The 23,072-nt window shown below is 38.6% G+C and overlaps 1 protein-coding gene across 3 annotated transcripts in view; it reads left to right on the plus strand.

The window, feature by feature from the left end:
• The window catches only part of COLGALT2 (collagen beta(1-O)galactosyltransferase 2), a 134,990-nt gene that overhangs the window by 103,257 nt on the left and 8,661 nt on the right, over positions 1-23,072 (plus strand). For all 3 annotated transcript variants that reach the window (XM_079914216.1, XM_079914217.1, XM_079914218.1), the window contains 3 exons: positions 143-249; positions 9,598-9,730; positions 10,848-10,975. In XM_079914216.1, the coding sequence (XP_079770342.1) occupies positions 143-249; positions 9,598-9,730; positions 10,848-10,975 (368 nt within the window). The remainder of the gene's footprint in view (positions 1-142; positions 250-9,597; positions 9,731-10,847; positions 10,976-23,072) is intronic.

Below are 23,072 nucleotides of genomic sequence, written 5' to 3' on the forward strand. Positions count from 1 at the left end.
CATAAATCTTCACCACAGTTTTCCCTGTCTTTTCCAATCCTTATTCCAAAACTTGGTTCATTACATTTACTTTACTTTTCAAATAGCCTAGAAAAAGAGTTGACTCATCTGTGTTTCTTTTCCTGTTTTCTTCCTGCATTAGATTTTCATGATAAACCTGAAGCGTAGAAAGGACAGGCGGGACCGGATGTTACGTACCCTGTACGAGCAGGAGATTGAAGTCAAGATTGTCGAGGCTGTGGATGGAAAGTGAGTTGGGGTTTTTCCTCGAGCCCTTGCAGATGTGGTTGGAGTGGGGATGCACCCTCTTTGACAGAGGTTTAGTCTTGGTGGGAGGAATCTGCACTCATTGCAAGATAGACACGTCTTCACAGTGCAGCCTACTTTGGGAAAACTTTATGACTCATAGCAGCTTATATATGTTAATTTCACCGAGTAGAGCAGAAATCCACTCACCATCCAGTGCTCTCTGGTCTTCATTATGCTGAAGGTTTGCACTGGTTGTGATTTTCCACTGTCTCTGGGGGTTCTTCCAGTGGTTGTGGTGGTTTCCAGCCCTGTAGTGCATTGGAAGGAATGCGATCAGAGTTGCATTCAGAGCCTGATTTAGAGCAAAGCGTCTAACCTTGGGTGACCTGAAGAAAGTAAATGGAAAAAATACATAACAGTCTGTGTCTCCTGTTGCATGAGATGCTTGCCACAGTCTGCCTGGGCTGTTCACTTTTCCCAGGAACATGTTAGGAAAGTCACATAGGGTACCCAGTTAGATTCCTTCAAGAGTTTTTGTTATTGATGTTGTTCTGTTTTGCTTTGCTTTGCTTTTTTATTTGACACTGTTATTTCAAGGCATAGATATTTGCAAAACCTGCAGTTCCATGTTATATGTGAATTTGGAATATGAATGGCTCTAAGGAGTGTGACTAGAAGCTGTTGTGGAAGTTTTTATGACTCCTTTAGAGAATCTCATCAGTGTTTCTCAAAGTGTGGCCTGGACACCCAAGTCAGAGTCCCTAGGGGCTGGTTAAGAGGGCCAGCTTCCTGAGTCCCCGAGCCGCTGAATTATGATCTGTAGGGAATCTGCATTTAAGAAGTCTCAAGGTGATTCTTTGGTAAGGTTGCCACATAAAATACAGGATACCCAGTTAAATTTGTCTCAAACATTGCACGGGTCTTATTTATACTAAAAAATTACTGTTTATCCAAAATATAAATTTGACTGGACATTCTGTGTTTTACTTGCTAAATCTGGCAACCCTATTCTTGGATGCACTAGAGTTTGGGAACCACTGTTTCAAATACCTCTAATAGCCCCCATCTCCTTCATAGGCCACACGGACCAAGGAAAACTAGTTGAATTGTGAGAGTTTTTTATATACTCTGGATACAAGCCTCTTGTCAGATATATAATTTGCAAATATTTTCTCCCATTTTATGTCATCTTTTCACTTTCATGATGGTGTCCATTGAAACACAAAAGTTTTTAATTTGATGAAGTCCAGTTTATATTTTTGTTGTTGCTTGTGCTTTTGGTGTCGTATCTAAGAATCCATTGCCAAGTCCAAAGCCACAAAGACTTGGTTCTGTGTTTTCTTCTAAGAGTTTTATCTTTTATATGTATCTCTTACACATTAGATCTTTGATACATTTTGAGTTAGTTTTTTATATGGTGTAAGGTAGGGGTCCAATTCATTCTTCTGTACATGGTTATCTAGTCCCTGCACCATTTGTTAAAAGACTATTCTTTTCCTTTACTGAATTGTCTTGGCAACCTTGTCAAAAAATAATTAACTCTAACTATAAGGGTTTATTGCTGGATTCTCAATTCTGTTCCACTGATGTGTACACCGGTCCCTATGCCTCACAGTAGCTTCTTATGTAAGGAAGTATGAGTCCTTCAACTTTGTTATTGTTTTTCAAGATTGTTTAGGCTATTCTAGGTCCCTTGGATTTCCATATGAATTTTAGCATTAGCTTGTCATTTTCCACACAAAAAAAGACAGTTTCGATTTTAATAGGAATTGCATTGAAGCTGTAGATCAATTGAGGGGAGAATTTCTATCTCAACGATATGAAGTCTTCTGATTCATGATCATGGGATATCTTTCCATTTATTTAGAGCTTTAATTCTTTGATGTTTTGTAGTTTTTAGTGTGCAAGTCTTGCATTAATTTTGTTAAATTTATTCTTAAGTATTTTACTCTTTTTGATGCTATGGTAAGTGGAATTGTTTCCTTAATTTCATTTTTAGATTGCAAATTGCTAAGTGCATAGAAATACAGTTGATTTTTGTATACTGATCTTATATCCTACAACCTTGCTGAACTCATTTATTAGTTCTAATAGTGTGTGTGTGTGTGTGTGTGTGTGTGTGTGTGTGTGTATGTGTATGTGTATGGTCAGGCCATTCAAGATGGCTCTTCTCTTGCTCTTTGTACGTCTGCTTTACCAGTCTCTGCTTCACTCACATGACTATCCAATCCCCTTAATTATAGGGCTTAATCAGTAACTGCCTGCATGTTTGCCCCTGCCCCAGCTGCTGGTTTCCCTGGTAACTGATGAGAAAGCGTGATGTTAATTCCCCCTATAAATGGTAAACTCCTTCTCCCTGGAGTAGCGGAGATTTCTGCGGTGTCCTGCCTGTTGTCTGCCGCACACAGTGGAGTGCTGTTCCAGGACTGTTGGCTTCAGGCTTGTAAGATCCCCCTGTCCGGTAAACCATTGATGTCTTTGTGGCTGTGTCTGGGCTCTTTCTTCAGTCTCGAGGCTGAATAATTATAAAGCTTGCAGACCTACGGGGTGCAGTTCAACAATTGTCGAGCTAGCCGGGAGGCTGAGGAAATTCCTGTGAGCACCAAAATGTTGGGAAATAAGGACAGGTAACGAAAAGTTGTGGGGGTAATCCTGAGGTGGCTGTCCACTAGCACATGGGGCCCTGTGGCCGCTGTCCTTGATGAATGGGGGCTATCAAGAGAGCCTGGGTGGTCAAATTGGGACCCCAAGGTGTGGTATCCTACCAAGAGTGATGGAGGAGAGGAAGAAGATTGGGACGAGGTCAGAGGTCCCTTGTCCCACAGGATACAGATGGAGAGCAGCTCCTTTCCCCAGACTGGAGGCAACTGACCACCCTGAGAGATGTCTTTCTCTTCCATTGTACTGATGATGTCCTGTTAACCTCAGAGTCTCTGACCAGTTTAGAAACATCAGCCCCATGCTCATGGCTCATCTGACTGCACAGGGATGGCTAGTGAATACAAACGCTTTGTTTAGTCTGCAACATGTTACAGCAGGTGGAAGACATTACAAAAGGCCTACCAGAGTCCTGGAGCAACACAAAAAACCACTCTGCAGGATCTAGAACAGCCGTGCACGACATACAGGAACCCCATGGACATCGATGGAGACCAAGGAACCCACTTTACCAGCCATGAAGTTGAGAAATGGGCTGATAAAAGTGACATACACTGGTATTTCCACCTGCCCTACAACCCCACTGCTGCCAGGCTAATCGAAAGGATAAATGGACGATTTAAACAACAACTGAGATGGGAAACTTGCCCTCTCAAGTTTCCAGGAGGCTAATTCAAGCCCTACAAACTAAAACTGAACATCCCAGGAGCTATCATCCCAGTGCCTACGCCATGTTAACCCTGAGGTAACTAGTCAACACCATCCAAGTTCAGCTGTTGACCACCAACGGACCATTGCCAACTATCGGTCAGGACAATAACTCACTTTTGCCCTTCCACAGGATCTACCCTCAGGGAAACACATTATAAAATGGCCCTGGGACTGGCAGATAAGTCCCCGGTGGTTTGGATTTGCCGCCCTGTGGGCAGTAGGATTGGAAAGATTTCACCTAGCTTCTACCCGGCCCCACCTGAGACTACTAAGGTAATTAATCAGGACGCCCTACTGGAAAAAGGCACCATTATATTATTCTTGTGCTCTGTTGTTATACCGTCTCTCTGTAATTCAGCAGCAGCTGGGCTGTGGGGACTGAAGGTGGACAGGCTGTATGGTACAGCAGGCCAGGCAAAAAACCACAGGCGAGGGTATGATCTCAGAATGCTGTTACTGCTTATAATTTGCTTAATGGTCATAATCTCCCCTGTATTGTGCCTGTTGAAACATCACATTCCATCCCTAGCCTCAGTGGAGGGAATCTGTTTGAGGACTGGGCAAAAACAATGGCCTTACTGCAAACTGAGTCAGATTACTGGGTCTGCAGTAAGATGCCAGAGAAAGCTGACGTCATTAATGTGACCACGTTGAGGACGACTGCAGACTCTCACCTTCTTCCTGTCCTGCGAGCCAAGCCCCTGGCTTACTCTTGGTACTCCTTAGCTGCTATTGTTTGTGTTGCATTTGTGGTGCTTGTTTGCAGTGCACCTCTGCATACCTGAGCCCAGGGATATCTCAGAAGAGGGGCAGACCAAGACTGTAAGGGTCGTGCAGGGTACTTAGGGGTGGAGTGTATGGTCAGGCCACTCCAGATGGCTGTTCTCTTGCTTTGTGTATATTCTCTGCTTGACCAGTGCCGGCTTCATTCACATGACTATCCAATTATCTTAATTATAGGGCTTAATCAGTAACTTGCCCCCTGCCCCAGCCACTGGTTTCCCTGGTAACTGATGAGCCCACCTGACATCAATTCCCCCTATAAATGGTAGCCTCTTTCCTCTCCTAGGTAGCAAAGATTGCTGCTGTGTCTTGCCTGTTGTCTGCCATACACGGTGGAGTGTTTCTCCAGGACCTTTCATTTCAACTTGTAAGATCCCCTGGCCAATAAACCATTGGTGTTGCTGTCTCTGTCTCTGGGCTCTTCCCTCTTTCTTAAGACCAGGCAATTACGAGGCTTGAAGGCCTTCAAGGTGCAGCCCAACAGTGTGTGTTTTCCTTTGGATTTTCTCTATACAAGGCTATGTCATCTGCAAATGTAGATAGTGTTACTTCCTCTTTTCTAACCTGAATATCGTTTTATTTTGTTTACCCAATTAAGTTACCCTGGCTAGATCCTCAAGTACAATGTTGGATAGAAGTGGTAAGAGTGGACAGCCTTGACTTGTTCCTGATATTAGGGAGAAGCATTCAGTCTTTCACCATTAAATACAATCTTAGCTGTGGAGTTTTCACAGATGGCCTTGATTGGGTTGTGTGTTTTTTATCATGGAAGGGTGTTGGTATCTTAGTTTGGGCAGCTGTAACACGTTACCATAGACCAGGTGGCTCAGATAACATTTATTTCTCGAAATTCCAGAGGCGGGGAAGTCCTAGAGAAGGGTGCCAGCATGGCTGGATTACAGTGAGAGACCCCTTCCTGGTCTGTAGGTGGCTATCCTCTTGTGCCTTCATACAGCAAAGAGAGGAGAGAAAGCAAGCTCTGTGTCTCTTCTTATAAGGGCACTAATCTCATTTATGAGCATTGCATCCTCATGACCTAAGTCCCCACCTCCTAATAACATCAACATATGAACTTGGGGGGAATATAAACATTTAATCCATATACAGTTGGATTTTTGTCAAGTTTTATGTCTATTGAGATGATCATGTGATTTTTGTCTGTTAATAATTAACAGACAAACATCACATGACTTTTTTTCACATGTTAAACGAACCTTGCAATTCTGGGATAAATCCCACTTGTCAGGATGTATAATGCCTTTTATGTGATGCTGGATTCTGTTTACTTGTATTTTCTTGAGGATTTTTCTATTTATAGTAATAAGGGATATTGGTCTGTAGTCTTCTTGTGATGGCTTTTTCTGGTTTTGGTATCAAGATAATACTTCATAGAATGAGTTTGGAGGTGCTCCCTCTTCTATTTTTGGTAAGAGTTTATGAAAGATTGGTGTTAATTCTTTAAATGTTTGGCAGAGTTCTTTAGTGAAGCTCTCTGGTTCTGGACTGTATTGTGGGACATTTTGTTTTTCTAATTCAACCTCTTTACTTTGTTATAGGTATATTTAGAATTTCTATTTCTTGAGTCAGTTTGTATCTTTCTAGCAATGTGTCCATTTTATTCAGGCTATCTAATTTGTTGGTGTATAATTGTTCATAGTATTTTCTTATCCTCTTTACTTCCATAAGGTCAGTAGGGATTGCCCCCTCTTTCTTTCTTCATTTTAATAATTTGAATTTACTCTCTTTTATTTGGCTAAAGGATTATCAATTTTGTTCTTTCCAGAGAACCAACTTTTGGTCTTATTTTTTCTCTATTTTTCTATTCTCTATTTCATTTATTTCCACTTTAGTCTTTGTTTCCTTCCTTTTGCTTGCTTTGGGTTTACTTTGCTCTTTTTCTAGTTTCTTAAAATGGAAAAGCAGATTATTTGAGATTTTTTTTTTTTTTTAATCATAGGTGTTTGTAGCTGTAACTAGCCCTCTAAGTACTACATTAGGTGCATCCTGTAAGCCTTGGTATACTATGTTTTCATTTTGATTTGTCTCAAAATATTTTCTCACTTCCTTTGTGGTTTCTTTAACTCATTGGCTTGTTAAGGGGTGTGTTGTTTAATTTCATATATTTGAATTTTCCAAGTTCCTATCAATTTTTAATTTCATCATGACTGTGGGACATATTTTATATGATTTCAGTCATCGTTTTAAGTGTACTGAGGCTTTATGGTCTGTATAGTCTTTATGGTCTAACATATGGTCTTAGAGAATGTTACTCGTACAGTTGAAGAATGTGTATTTTGCTGCTTCTGGGTAGAGTGTTCTATAAATGTTAGGTCTAATTGGTTCTGTTTCCTGGCTAGTTCTATACATTACTGAAAATGGGGTATTAAAGTCTCCCACTATTTTTGAATTTTCTGTTTCTCCTTTTAGTTAGGTCAGTTTGTTTCATGTTTTTGGTCTATTGTAAGATGCATATGTATTTATAATTATATCTTCCTGATGGATTGACTCTTACCATTATAAAATATTCTGCTTTGGTAATTTTGTCTAAATTTTTTTGTCAGATATTACAGCAGTATAGCTCCTCCAGCTCTCTTGTGGTTGCTGTTTACATGGTATATCTTTCTCTATCCTTTTACTTTAGACCTATTTGCCTTTGAATCTAAAGTCTGTCTCTTGTAGATAGCACATAGTTGGATGTCTTTCTAAAAACTCATTCTGCTAAGCTCTGTCTTTGATTACAGGGTTTAATCCATTCACATTTAATGTGATTACTGATAAGGTAGGATTTACACCTGCTGTTTTCTATTTGTTTTCGATACATCTTATGTCTTATTTGTTCCTCTATGCCTCCATTCTTATGAGGCATAAGAATGTCCATTCTTTTATGTTTAAAAGATATTTTCTACTTTAACATTTTAATTCCTTTGTTTCTTTTCCTATATATATTTTTAGTTATTTTCTCAGTGATTGCCCTGAGGATTACAATTAACATCTTAATTTATAGCAATCTAGTTCATATTAATACCAACTTCCTAGAAGAAAACAGGGGGGAACAAACTCCTTGACACCGGCTTAGGTGATGATTTTTTGGATTTGACACCAAAAGCAAAGGTGACAACAACAAAAAATTAAACAAGTAGGACTGTATCAAACTAAAAAGCTTCTGCACAGCAGAGGAAACCATCAAAATAAAGAGGCAGGCTACCAAATGGGAGAAAATATTTGCAAGTCATATATCTGATAAGGGTTTAACTTTCAAAATATATAAAGAACTCATACAACTCAACAGCAAAAAAAAAAAAGTCTGATTTAAAAATGGGAAGAGGATCTGGATAGAGATTTTTCCAAAGAACACATACAGAAAACCAACAGGTATTGATACATGAAAAGTTGAGCAACATCACTCATCATTAGGGAAATGCAAATCAAAACCATGAGATCTCCCCTCCCACTTATTGGACTGTTATCAAATAGACAAGAAATAACAAGTATTGGGAAAGATGTGGAGAAAAAGGAACGCTGTTCACTGTTGGGAATAAATCAGTGCAGCCACTGTGGAAAACATATGTTCTTCAAAAAAATAAACTACCATGTGATCCAGCAATTCCACTTCTGGGTATTTATCCAAAGGAAATTTAAAAACTAACTCAAAGATATATGCACCCCCATGTTCATTTCAGCAATATTTATAATAGTCAAGACATGGAAGTAACATAGTGTTTGACAGTAGATGAATGGATAAAGAAAATATGTGTGTATCTATACAATGGAATATTATTTGGCCATGAAAAAGAAGGAAGTCATGCCATTTGTGACATCATGGATGGACCTTGAGGGCATTATGCTAAGTGAAATAAGTCAGAGAAATACAAATATGATATCACTTATATGTGGAATCTAAAAGCACACAAAACAAAACTTATAGAGAACAGATTCATTGCCACAGGTGGGATTGAGAGGTGAATGAAATAGGTTAAGAGGTAAAATGTATAAACTTTTTAATAAAATAAGTCATGAGATATACAATGTGGTGACTACAGTTAATAATACTGTATGACATACTTGAAAGTTGCTAAGGATAAATCTTAAGTTCTCATCACAAGAAAAAGTTGTAGCTATGTAGTGATGAATGCTATCTATACTTATCATGGGATCATTTTACAAAATATTGAATCCTTATGTACACCTGAAACTAATGTTATACGTCAACTAAACCTCAATAAAAAAAATACCAACTTAACTTCAATACTATATAAAAACTTAGCTACTATATAGCTTCATTCCTTCCCCGTTCCTTTGTTCTATTGTTACACAAATTATTTCTTTATACATTATTTGCTCTTATTGCTTTATGCAGCTATAATTTAAATCAGATAAGGGGAAGTTATAAACAAAAGAACACTTACATTATTTGTATTTATTGATACCTATGCAGTTATATTTACCAGTGCTTTTCTTTCTTTATGTGGATTTGAGTTATTGTCTAGTTTCCTTTCATGTCAGCCTAAGGGATTCCCTTTAGTATTTCTTGTAGAGCAGATCTACTAGTGACACTCTTTTTGTTTATCTGGGAATATCTTAATTTTTCCATTTTTGAAGGCTGTCTTGACTAGATATAGAATTCTTGGTTGACAGTCTCTTTCAGTCAGCACTTTGAATATATCAATCTTCTGCCTCCTGGCTTCCATGGTTTCTGATGAGAATCAGCTATTAATCTTACTGAGAATACTTTGTATGTAGTGAGTCACTTCTCTCTTGCTTACAAGATTCTCTCTGCATTTTTATCTTTAATCTTTTTTTATGTCCAAAGGAAAGATGTACATATACACACAATTTCTCTTCTGATTCCTTCCTGTCCTCATCCCTTCCAGTGTTTAATAGTATTTAAGCTTTCTGTTAGCCACTCTCCTTCACTAGGAAAATACCTTTTCATAGTTGTCAATAGTGATGACACTTAAGAACTGTGTCGGGCATTGCGAGGGGTATAACAAGTATAAGACTCTTTCTTGTCCTCACAAAGCTCATAATGCTACCACAACACATTAACCCTGAGGAACTTGTAAGGAATAATGGGAAACATGAGGAGTCCTTCTCAGTGTGCAGAAAGGCTCCGGGGAATATGCAGAACTCTTCCTTCTGGCTTCTGTGGTGGGGACCTCTCAACCTGTTAATTTTGGGGCATGTTCTGTCTTGCAGGGCACTCAACACAAGCCAGCTGAAGGCCCTGAATATTGAAATGCTGCCAGGATATCGAGATCCCTACTCCTCCAGGCCTCTAACTAGGGGTGAAATTGGCTGCTTCCTTAGCCACTACTCTGTCTGGAAAGAGGTAAATAACGCTTCATTTCAATGTGCAGTTCTTTAATGAGGAGGAGGGAGAGTGGGACCTTGTAGGTGAACTCGGGCCAGATATAAAGTGAACCCATAACTGTTCTGGGAGTGTGCTTGGAAGCTGTCATTGCCTTATGTCTCCCTCTGACACAAGGCCAGTGACAAACAAGGAAGGGTAGCCTTGGTGCCACTTGGGATGATGATAGGGGAAGACACCCACGTTCTGGGGACCACACGCCTAGTGATGCATCCTCATCCTCAGTAGGAATGCCTTGTGTTTATCTAGCATGTCATCATTTATCAAGTGACTCAGTATAAGAAATCACCCGGAAGTCATGTGAGATGGGTTAGGAGAGATGGGCCCATTTTACCCAAGAGAAAATAGTTATCTTGTTCAGGCAAGAAGGGGCAGAGCCAGGACTTGAACCCCTGTCTTACAGATCAGACATTGATAGGGGTGGTATTAAAGTGTGGGGTTCTTAGTTAAGGGTCAGTTCCCACAAGAAAAGAGAGTCCCCAAAGAAGGTCCTCTTGAAAGGGCCTTCTCCCTTTTAATGATCCAGTCTATGCCTATCTTTTTTTGTTCAAGAAACTTTGTTTTATAGATAAACTTTAAATTTTATAGGAAAAAATATGTAGATCATAAGATACTGGCCAACGACATTTTACAAATTAAATAATACAGCCAGGTTAACCAGCACCTACATCAAGAAACTGGTTACCAGCACCCCAGAAGCACAGCCCTTCTCTGCATTTTTCCCTAGCCATCAGTTCCCCAAGGGTGACCACTTCCTGACTTCTAACAGCACAGAATAATTTTGTCTACATTTTTCCTTTTATTATGTGTACACACCGTATGGTTCCATTCAATCTCTCAACATTACCTTTGTGAGATTCACCCATAACTTTGCATTTAACTGTAGATCATTTACACTCATTGCTGTAAATACACCACAGTTTATTTATCCATTTTACTGTTGATGGACTTTGGCTTAGATTCCAGTTATGAGCTACTACATGTTGTGCTACTATACTTTTGACTTTTTGATACCTATTTTTTATTAGATAAATAAGTATCAACTTTTCATAAGGTATCTTCCCACTGGCCTTTCCAGGTAATTGACCGAGAGCTGGAGAAGACTCTCGTTATTGAGGATGATGTGCGTTTTGAACATCAGTTTAAGAAGAAGCTCATGAAGCTGATGGATGATATTGATCGAGTCCAGCTGGATTGGGAACTGATGTGAGTGACAAGATGACAAGCTGTTCAAAGAGTACTGAGAGGCTTTCAGTTCTTTCCAAGGGGCAGAGAGCCCCAGCTCGTAGGAGGTGCAGCTCAAGCTTCCATTTACCTGGTTTTCTCTCCATAAATGTTCCCAGAAACAAGAAGTGAGTAGGGGATAACCACTAGATTTTGCATCTCTATGCTCCTCAGGGTGAGAAAGAAACTTTGGGAGATTCTTTGAGACCTGGAGTCTACCTGCAGATTAGGGGCCTTCAGACTGAGTGTTCACCTGGGAACACAGCAGAAATCCACTCATGAACCAGTGTGGTACATGGAGGGAGTATGTAGAGGGAGGACCCATTCAAGGGCAAGGTTCCTGTGTCACACTTGAGCCTCAGCTCCCAGGAGAACAGGTTTCCTCTGTAGCCTCTGATGGTGTGGGAGGTTTGGAAGGTCAGTGGGAGAGCTCCTGTTGGGGAGGGAAGCTGTGCAAACAGGGAGAACACTGAAGTTGGGCTTAGTGGAGGCTCAGAGGCTGTCTTAGAAAAACCAGGCTCATCAAGGGAGTACTGGCTCCAAACTGACAATTTAGTTAATGCTCGTTGCCTGCTATCTCTGGGAATTGAGCTCTCTCTTTTTCTTTTTATGCTAAGATGGCACTTTTTACTTCCCTCCAATGAGGCAGAAAGTTCCCAAGCATTATGTTCACTTCCCAGCTGTGTGTCAAAGGCAGTTTCATCAAATCAGAGGCTGTTCCTTTGCAGCAGCTGCAGCAGACAAGCTGTCCCTGCTCCTCCCATCCTTGGAGGGAAACTTAACTATGGGCCCGGGTGGAATACTTGTTCTCTTAGAAAATGTACCATTCTGAGCTCAAAAGAAACCCAGTAATGGCTCAAGTAACCTGTGGGAAATAGACCCAGGACTATGTAATAAAGAGACTGGCACCCTGTCATGTGATTAGATTCTGCACTGTCTCTTCAGTTCATTGTTCCTAAAATCCTCCAGAAGTCCCCGCACCTCAGCCTTTCTGAATCTATGGCTCTGCAGCCTGTGGTTAAGGCCCCACAGGCATGGAGCCTGAAAGCTATTTTATGCTTACATGACATGTGCAAAGGTGATTTTCCCTTAAGCCTTGGAATCACAGAGGACTGGACTTGGGCAGTCTAAGGCTTAGAGGTGACATACATCCCAGTTCACTTCCAATTTGGTTGATGCGTTTCTCAGGACAAAGTACCAACAGATCCAAGAAAGAAAAGTTATTGTCCTGGTAAGGCTACAGGAAAAAAAGATGTTTCCTAAATTTCCCGGACTGATCAAGTCAAAATATTTCATTGAAATCTATTATGTAATCATAAAGAATTAGTGGTTTCAAATTTTTCACATCTCATTTTCTGAAATGAATAAAGCAAATGTTATTTGAACTCAAAACATGAAACCAGATAGACTGTCTGTGACTGCAGTATTAAGTTTCTCCAGAAAAAGAAAATAGTAAGTGGGAGGAATAGAACAAGCCATTGAAATCATCTAGGGCAGCATGTCAGTAGAAATATAATGTGAAAAACATCGTTTAAAGTTTTCTAGTAATCATATTAAAAAGATAAAAATAGGTGAAATTAACTTTAATAATACATTTTATTGAATCCAACATATCAAATATTATTTTAACATATAATCAGTATTTTAAACGTATTAATGAGATGGTCTATATTCTTTTTTCATACTGTCTTCAAAATCCAGTATGTATTTCATGCATATAACACATCTCAATACAGCTGCTAAATTTTCAACCGTTGAAGTAAACTGTAGTCCTACTGAAATAATACATTTTGTCTAACAGAAAATATTATTTTACACATCTTCAATTTTTAAATTACAATTTGAATCTAGTAAAATTAATAAATTGAGCACAAACTCAGTTCCTCAGTCACTCTGGCCACATCTCAAGCGCTCAGTAGGATTTTCTCTTCCACTTGGTACATGAGAGAAATTCAGGCTCTTTGCTCTGAAGAGACATTGGCTGAGAGACAGGTATATTTGTCCTCAGAAGAACTGAAGGTGAGCATAGACTTATTCTACAAATCCTAGGATGTTTCGATAAGTGGGATCCCTTGAATGTTGAAAGAGATAGTTTTAGGGCAAAATAGAGCAAGTCAGCTTTACCTAGCAGGTAGGAAGCTGGACCTCCTCAACTTGGTCCAGGCAAGTGGAAACAACTAGGCTCCAGACAAAAGTAATGGATCACAGATGCATGAGTAGACTGGGGAAGGTAGGAATGGCTGAGGGTACATCCTGTGTTGCAGGAGTTGTTCATGGAAGACAGGACCCAGGAGGAAGCATAGGCAGAGCTGGGTGAGAGGGAGAAAGCCAGGCAGGTGTTGTCATTCATTCTCTCCTGGAGGAAACCCCCTTGGGGCTACTCTTGGCTTCCTAGGTCTTTTACTGTGGACTGTATCTTTCCCAAAGCATTTTCTGTCTTGTGTTTACCACCAGAATTTGGAGAACTGTGCAGAAAATATCAAGTCCCCAGGCTGAAACTCTGGTGACTTGAAAGCAAACTCAGGATTCTCACATCTGGCCTTTGTTGTCCCCTTCCAACCACTATAAACACAGCTAGAAATCCTATACCATCTTTGGGAAATGATCTGAAAGACGTTTTTTGTCTGAAATGTTTTTTATTTTTATTTTATATTGGAGTATAATGGACTTACAATGTTGTGTTAGTTTCATGTGTATAGCAAAGTGATTAAATTATAATTTTCAGATTATTTTCCCATATATGTTATTACAAAATATTGAGTATATTTATTTCCCTGCGCTATACAGTAGGTCCTTGCTGATTATCTATTTTATATATAGTAGTGTGTGTGTGTTAATGCCAGCTTCCTAATTTATCCTTCCCCTCCACCTTACCCTTTTGGTAACCATAAGTTTGTTTTCTAAGTCTGTGAGTCTGTTTCTATTTTGTAAATAAGTTCGTTTGTATCATTTTTTTGGATTCCACATATAAGTGGCATCGTATGATATTTGTCTTTCTCTGTCTTAGTTCACTTACTATGATAATCTCTAGGTCCATCCATGTGGCTGCAAATGGCATTATTTCATTCTTTTTTTATGACTGAGTAATATTACATTGTATATGTGTACCACATCTTCTTTATCCATTCCTTTGTCAATGGACATTTAGGTTGCTTCCATGTCTTGGCTATTGTAAATAGTGCTGCTCTGAACATTGGCTGCATGTACATTTTTGAATTACGGTTTTCTCCAGATTATATGCCCAGGAATGGGGTTGCTAGATCATATGTAGTTCTATTTTTAGATTTTTAAGTAACCTCCATGCTGTTCTCCATAGTGGTTGTACCAATTTACATTCCCACCAACAGTGTAGAAGGGTTCCCTTTTCTCCCCACCCTCTTTAGCATTTATTGTTTGTAGACTTTTTGATGATGGGCATTCTGACCAGTGTCAGTTGATACCTTATTGTAGTTCTGATTTGCATTTCTCTAATAATTAGTGATGTTGAGCAGCTTTTCATGTGCCTCTTGGCCATCTTTATGTCTTCTTTGGAGAAATGTCTATTTAGGTCTTCTGCCCATTTTTTGATTGGGTGGTTTGTTTTTTTGATATTGAGCTGCATGAGCTGTTTGTATATTTTGGAGATTAATCCCTTGTAGTTCACATCATTTGCAAATATTTTCTCCCATTCTGTACATTGTCTTTTTATTTTATTTATGGTTTCCTTCACTGTGCAAAAGTTTCTAAGTTTAACTAGGTCCCGTGTGTCTATTTTTGTCTTTATTTTCATTACTTTAGGAGGTGGAACCAAAGAGACATTGCTATGATTTATGTCCAAAAGCGTTCTGCCTGTTTTCCTCCGTTTTATAGTATCCGGTCTTACATTTAGGTCTTTAATACATTTTGAGTTTATTTTTGTGTATGGTATTAGAGAATGTTCTAGTTTCATTCTTTAACATGTGGCTGTCCAGTTTTCCCAGCACCACTTATGGAAGGGACATCTTTTCTCCATTGTATATCCTTGCCTGCTTTGTTGTAGATTAATTGACCATAGGTGTGTGGGTTTATTTCTGGGCTTTCTGTCCTGTTCCATTGATCTATATGTCTGTCTTTGTGCCAGTAGCATACTTTATAGTATAGCTGGAAGTCAGGGAGCCTGATCTCTCCAGCTCCGTTTTTCTTTCTCAAGATTGCTTTGGCTATTTAAGGTCTTTTGTGTTTCCATAAAAATTTTAAGATTTTTTATTCTAAATCTGTAAAACATGCCATTGGTAATTTGATAGGGATTGCATTAAATCTGAAAATTGCCTTGGGTAGTATAGTCATTTTGACAGTATTGCTTCTTCCAATCCAAGAACATGGTATATCTTGTCATCTTCGATTTCTTTCATCAGTGTCTTAAGTTTTTGGAGTTACAGGTCTTTTGCATTCCTAGGTAGGTTTATTTCTAGGTATTTTATTCTTCTTGAGGCGATGATAAATGGGATTGTAACCTTAATTTCTCTTTCTGACCTTCTGTTGTTAGTGTATAGAAATGCAACAGATTTCTGTGTATTAATTTTGTATCCTGTCACTTTACAGAATTCACTGATGAGCTCTAGTAGTTTTCTGGTAACATCTTTAGGGTTTTCTATGTATAAAGTCATGTCATCTGCAAACAGTGACAGTTTTTTTTTTACTTCTGCTTTTCCAATTCGGATTCCTTTTATTTCTTTTACTTCTCTGATTGCTGTGGAGGACTTCCAAAACTATGTTGAATAAAAGTGGCAAGAGTGAAAATCCTTGTCTTGTTCCTGATCTTAGAGGAAATGTTTTCAGCTTTTCACCATTAAGTATGATGTTAGCTGTGAGCTTGTCATATATAGCCCTTATTATGTTGAGGTATGTTCCCTCTATGCCCACTTTCTGGAGAGTTTTTATCATAAATGGATGTGGAATTTTATCAAAAGCTTTTTCTGCATCTATTGAGATGATCATAATGGTTTTTATTCTTCAGTTTGTGAATGTGGTGTATCACACTGATTTGTGGATACTGAAAAATCCTTGTATCCCTGGGATAAATCCCGCTCGATCATGGTATATGATCCTGTTAATGTCTTGTTGGATTTTGTTTGCTAATATTTTGTTGAGGATTTTTGTGTCTATGTTCATCAGTGATAATTGGCTTGTAATTTTCTTTTTTTGTAGTATACTTGTCTGGTTTTGGTATTGGGGTGATGGTGGCCTCATAGAATGAGTTTGGGAGTGTTCCTTCCTTTGCAATTTTTGGAACAGTTTCAGAAGGTGTTAACTCTTCTCTAAATATTTGATAGAATTCGCCTGTGAAGCCGTCTGGTCTGGGATTTTTGTTTGGGAGTTTTTAAATCACAGTTTCAATTTCAGTACTTGTGATTGGTCTGTTCATATTTTCTATTTCTTCCTGGTTCAGTCTTAGGAGATTGTACCTTTCTAAGAATTTGTCCATTTCTTCTAGGCTGTCCATTTTATTGGCATATAGTTGATAGTAGTAGTCTCTTGTGATCCTTTGTATTTCTGTGGAGTTGGTTGTAACTTTTCCTTTTTCATTCCTGATTTTATTGATTTGAGCCCTCTCCCTTTTTTTTCTTGTTGAATCTGGCTGACGTTTTATCAATTTTATCTTTTCAAGGAACCAGCTTTTAGTTTCATTTACCTTTTCTATTGTTTTCTTTGTCTCTATTTCATTTATTTCTGCTCTGAGGTTTATGATTTCTTTCCTTCTACTAACTTTGGGCTTTGTTCTTCTTTCTCTAGTTGCTTTAGGTGTAATGTTAGGTTGTTTGAGATTTCTCTTGTTTCCTGAGGTAGGGTTGTATTGCTATAAACTTCCCTCTTAGGACTGCTTTTTCTTCATCTCATAGGTTTTTGATCAATGCGTTTTCATTTTCATTTGTCTCTAGGTATTTTTTGATTTCCTCTTTGATTTCTTCAGTGATCTATTGGTTGCTTAGTAGCACATTGTTTAGCCTCCATGCGTTGTGTGTTTTGTTTTGTTTTAGTTTTTTTTTTTTTCTTGAAGTTGATTTCTAATCTCATAGCATTGTGGTCAGAAGAGATGCTTGATATGATTTCAATTTTCTTAAATTTACTGAGGCTTGCTTTGTGGCACAGCATGTGATCTATCCTGGAGAATGTTCCATGTGCACGTGAAAAGAATGTGTATTCTGCTTTAGGACAGAATGCTCTATAAATATCAATTAAGTCTATCTGGTCTATTGTGTCATTTAAGGCCTGTGTTCCTTACTGATTTTCTGTGTGGGTGATCTGTCCATCGATGTAAGTGGAGTGTTAAAGTCCCCCACAATTATTGTGTTACTATTGATTTCTCCTTTTATGGCTGTTAGCATTTGCCTTATGTATTGAGGTGTTCCTATGTTGGGTGCATATATATTTACAATTGTTATATCTTCTTCTTGGATTGATCCCTTGATCATTATGTAGTGTCCTTCTTTGTCTCCTGTAATAGTCTTTATTTTAAAGTCTATTTTTTCTGATATAAGAATTGCTACTCCAGCTCTCTTGATTTCCATTTGCATGGAATATCTTTTTCCAGCCCCTCACTTTCAGTCTGTATGTGTCCCTAGGTCTGAAGTGGGTTTCCTGTAGACAGCATATATATGGGTCTTGTTTTCGTATCCATTCAGCCCATCTATGTCTTTTGGTTGGAGCATTTAATCCGTGTACATTTAAGGTAATTATATGTATGTTCTTGTTGCCAGTTTGTTAATTGTTTTGGATTTGTTTTTGTAGGTCTTCATTCTTTCCTCTTTTGTTCTCTTGTGATTTGATGACTATCTTTAGTGTTTTATTTGGATTCCTTTTTCTTTTCTTTTTTTTCCAAAAGGATGAGAATGTGGTTACATGTGTACATTTCCAAAGCCGGCTTCAGTTTGCAGCTTTTGCCTGGGGCTCAGGCAGGGATGATGCAACTGCAGGGGAAGCTGAGGGAAGCCTCAAACCCAATGGCAGGTGGCATCCGTTTGGAGCGAAGGCAGCTGCAGATTTTGCATCCTAGGCCACTGATAGCCATGGCCCTGAGGTCCCTTCCCTTACCCACTTGCTGCCCCAGGTTCAGGTGCTCAGCCTCTGTGCTCTTCCTCCTGCTCCCAGCTGGGCTGCCTCATGAGAGCTGGCCCTTAAGGGGGCCAACACCTGGCCCCAGACCTTCTTCTCCCCATCTCCCAGCATTACCTACTTATCCCTACCCGTGCACAGAGCACTGCAAACTTTTCTCTACTATGTGGACTATCAATGACTTTAAATGACATTTATTAGACAGGACTTTAATGTCCAGGGATATCTGTAATGGTGAGGTTTCAGACACTGGAAAGGTCAATGAGAATGCTCACCAGAATGGAAAATCCTCAAGGTTATCACCACAGCATCCCTACCAACTGGGTGTTCCATTGGTGTTGAATACCTCCAGTGATGGAGAACTCACTGCTTTATAAGCAGATCCTTTCCTTCTTGATAGTTTTTTTTTTCATTTTAACATCTTTATTGGAGTATAATTGCTTTACAATGGTGTGTTAGTTTCAGCTTCACAACTAAATGAATCAGTTATATATATACATATGTTCCCATATCTCTTCCCTCTTGCGTCTCCCTCCCTCCCGCCCTCCCTATCCCACCCCTCCAGGCGGTCACAGAGCACCGAGCTGATCTCCCTGTGCTATGCGGCTGCTTCCCACTAGCTATCTACCTTACGTTTGGTAGTGTATATATGTCCATGCCTCTCTCTCGCTTTGTCACCGTTTACCCTTCCCCCTCCCCATAGCCTCAAGTCCATTCTCTAGTAAGTCTGTGTCTTTATTCCTGTTTCACCCCTAGCTTTTTCATGACATTTTTTTTCTTAAATTCCATATATATGTGTTACCATACGGTATTTCTCTTTCTCTTTCTGACTTACTTCACTCTGTATGACAGACTCTAGGTCTATCCACCTCACTACAAATAGCTCAATTTCGTTTCTTTTTATGGCTGAGTAATATTCCATTGTATATATGTGCCACATCTTCTTTATCCATTCATCTGATGTTGGACACTTAGATTGTTTCCATCTCTGGGCTATTGGAAATAGAGCTGCAATGAACATTTTGGTACATGACTCTTTTTGAATTATGGTTTTCTCAGGGTATATGCCCAGTAGTGGGATTGCTGGGTCATATGGTAGTTCTATTTGTAGTTTTTTAAGGAACCTCCATACTGTTCTCCACAGGGGCTGTATCAATTTACATTCCCACCAACAGTGTAAGAGGGTTCCCTTTTCTCCCCACCCTCTCCAGCATTTATTGTTTCTAGATTTTTTGATGATGGCCATTCTGACTGGTGTGAGATGATATCTCATTGTAGTTTTGATTTGCATTTCTCTAATGATTAGTGATGTTGAGCATTCTTTCATGTGTTTGTTGGCACTCTGTATATCTTCTTTGGAGAAATGTCTATTTAGGTCTTCTGCCCATTTTTGGATTGGGTTTTTTTTGTTGTTATTAAGCTGCACAAGCTGCTTATAAATTTTGGAGATTAATCCTTTGTCAGTTGCTTCATTTGCAAATATTTTCTCCCATTCTGAGGGTTGTCTTTTGGTCTTGTTTATGGTTTCCTTTGCTGTGCAAAAGCTTTGAACTTTCATTAGGTCCCATTTGTTTACTTTTGTTTTTATTTCCATTTCTCTAGGAGGTGGGTCAAAAACGACCTTGCTGTGATGTATGTCATAGAATGTCCTGCCTATGTTTTTCTCTAAGAGTTTGATAGTTTCTGGCCTTACATTTAGGTCTTTAATCCATTTTGAGCTTATTTTTGTGTATGGTATTAGGGAGTGATCTAATCTCATACTTTTACATGTAGCTGTCCAGTTTTCCCAGCACCACTTATTGAATAGGCTGTCCTTTCTCCACTGTACATTCCTGCGTCCTATGTCAAAGATAAGGTGACCATATGTGCGTGGGTTTATCTCTGGGCTTTCTATCCTGTTCCATTGATCTATATTTCTGTTTTTGTGCCAGTACCATACTGTCTTGATTACTGTAGCTTTGTAGTATAGTCTGAAGTCAGAAAGCCTGATTCCTCCAGCTCCGTTTTTCGTTCTCAAGATTGCTTTGGCTATTCGGGATCTTTTGTGTTTCCATACAAATTGTGAAATTTTTTGTTCTAGTTCTGTGAAAAATGCCAGTGGTAGTTTGATAGGGATTGCATTGAATCTGTAGATTGCTTTGGGTAGTAGAGTCACTTTCACAATGTTGATTCTTCCAATCCAAGAACATGGTATATCTTTCCATCTATTTGTATCAGCTTTAATTTCTTTCATCAGTGTCTTATAATTTTCTGCATACAGGTATTTTGTCTCCTTATGTAGGTTTATTCCTAAATATTTTATTCTTTTTGTTGCAATGGTAAATGGGAGTGTTTTCCTGATTTCACTTTCAGATTTTTCATCATTAGTGTATAGGAATGCCAGAGATTTCTGTGCATTAATTTTGTATCCTGCTACTTTACCAAATTCATTGATTAGCTCTAGTAATTTTCTGGTAGCATCTTTAGGATTCTCTATGTATAGAATCATGTCATCTGCAAAGAGTAACAGCTTTACTTCTTTTCCGAATTGGATTCCTTTTATTTCCTTTTCTTCTCTGATTGCTGTGGCTAAAACTTCCAAAACTATGTTGAATAAGAGTGGTGAGAGTGGGCAACCTTGTCTTGTTCCTGATCTTAGTGGAAATGCTTTGTTTTTCACCATTGAGGACGATGTTGGCTGTGAGTTTGTTATATACGGCCTTTATTATGTTGAGGAAAGTTCCCTCTATGCCTACTTTCTGCAGGGTTTTTATCATAAATGGGTGTTGAATTTTGTCAAAAGCTTTCTCTGCATCTATTGAGATGATCATATGGTTTTTCTCCTTCAATTTGTTAATATGGTGTATCACGTTGATTGATTTGTGTATATTGAAGAATCCTTGCATTCCTGGAATAAACCCCACTTGATCATGGTGTATGATCCGTTTAATGTGCTGTTGGATTCTGTTTGCTAGTATTTTGTTGAGGATTTTTGCATCTATGTTCATCAGTGATATTGGCCTGTAGTTTTCTTTCTTTGTGACATCCTTGTCTGGTTTTGGTATCAGGGTGATGGTGGCCTCGTAGAATGAGTTGGGGAGTGTTCCTCCCTCTGCTATATTTTGGAAGAGTTTGAGAAGGATAGGTGATAGCTCTTCTCTAAATGTTTGATAGAATTCGCCTGTGAAGCCATCTGGTCCTGGGCTTTTGCTTGTTGGAAGATTTTTAATCACAGTTTCAATTTCAGTGCTTGTGATTCGTCTGTTCATCTCTTCTATTTCTTCCTGATTCAGTCTTGGCAGGTTGTGCCTTTCTAAGAATTTGTCCATTTCTTCCAGGTTGTCCGTTTTATTGGCATAGAGTTGCTTGTAGTAATCTCTCATGATCTTTTGTATTTCTGCAGTGTCAGTTGTTACTTCTCCTTTTTCGTTTCTAATTCTATTGATTTGAGTCTTCTCCCTTTTCTTCTTGATGAGTCTGGCTAATGGTTTATCAATTTTGTTTATCCTTTCAAAGAACCAGCTTTTAGTTTTATTGATCTTTGCTATCGTTTCCTTCATTTCTTTTTCATTTATTTCTGATCTGATTTTTATGATTTCTTTCCTTCTGCTAACTTTGGGTTTTTTTTGTTCTTCTTTGTCTAATTGCTTTAGGTGCAAGGTTAGGTTGTTTATTCGAGATGTTTCCTGTTTCTTAAGGTAGGATTGTATTGCTATAAACTTCCCTCTTAGAACTGCTTTTGCTGCTTCCCATAGATTTTGAGTCGTCGTAACTCCATTGTCATTTGTTTCTAGGTATTTTTTGATTTCCTCTTTGATTTCTTCAGTGATCACTTTGTTATTAAGTAGTGTATTGTTTAGCCTCCATGTGTTTGTATTTTTTACAGATCTTTTCCAGTAATTGATATCTAGCCTCATAGCGTTGTGGTCGGAAAAGATACTTGATACAATTTCAATTTTCTTAAATTTACCAAGGCTTGATTTGTGACTCAAGATATGATCTATCCTGGAGAATGTTCCATGAGCACTTGAGAAAAATGTGTATTCTGTTGTTTTTGGATGGAATGTCCTATAAATATCAATTAAGTCCATCTTGTTTAATGTATCATTTAAAGCTTGTGTTTCCTTATTTATTTTCATTTTGGATGATCTGTCCATTGGTGAAAGTGGGGTGTTAAAGCCCCTACTATGAATCTGTTACTGTCGATTTCTCCTTTTATGGCTGTTAGTATTTGCCTTATGTATTGAGCTGCTCCTATGTTGGGTGCATAAATATTTACAAGTGTTATATCTTCTTCTTGGATCGATCCCTTGATCATTAGGTAGTGTCCTTCTTTGTCTCTTCTAATAGTCTTTATTTTAAAGTCATTTTGTCTGACATGAGAATTGCTACTCCAGCTTTCGTTTGGTTTCCATTTGCATGAAATATCTTTTTCTATCCCCTTACTTTCAGTGTGTATGTGTCTCTAGGTTTGAAGTGGGTCTCTTGTAGACAGCAAATATATGGGTCTTGTTTTTGTACCCATTCAGCCAATCTGTGTCTTTTGGTGGGAGCATTTAGTCCATTTACATTTAAGGTAATTATCGATATGTGTGTTCCCATTCCCATTTTCTTAATTGTTTTGGGTTCGTTATTGTAGGTCTTTTCCTTCTTTTGTGTTTCTTGCCTAGAGAAGTTCCTTTAGCAGTTGTTGTAGAGCTGGTTTGGTGGTGGTGAACTCTCTCAGCTTTTGCTTGTCTGTAAAGGTTTTAATTTCTCCATCAAATCTGAATGAGATCCTTGCTGGGTAAAGTAATCTTGGTTGCAGGTTTTTCTTCTTCAACACTTTCAATATGTCCTGCCACTCCCTTCTGGCTTGCAGAGTTTCTGCTGAAAGATCAGCTGTTAACCTTATGGGGATTCCCTTGTGTGTTATTTGTTGTTTTTCCCTTGCTGCTTTTAATATGTTTTCTTTGTATTTAATTTTTGACAGTTTGATTAATATGTGTCTTGGCATATTTCTCCTTGGATTTATCCTGTATGGGACTCT

Source organism: Stenella coeruleoalba (assembly GCF_951394435.1).
Source record: "Stenella coeruleoalba genome assembly, chromosome: 1".
Lineage (NCBI taxonomy): Eukaryota > Metazoa > Chordata > Mammalia > Artiodactyla > Delphinidae > Stenella > Stenella coeruleoalba.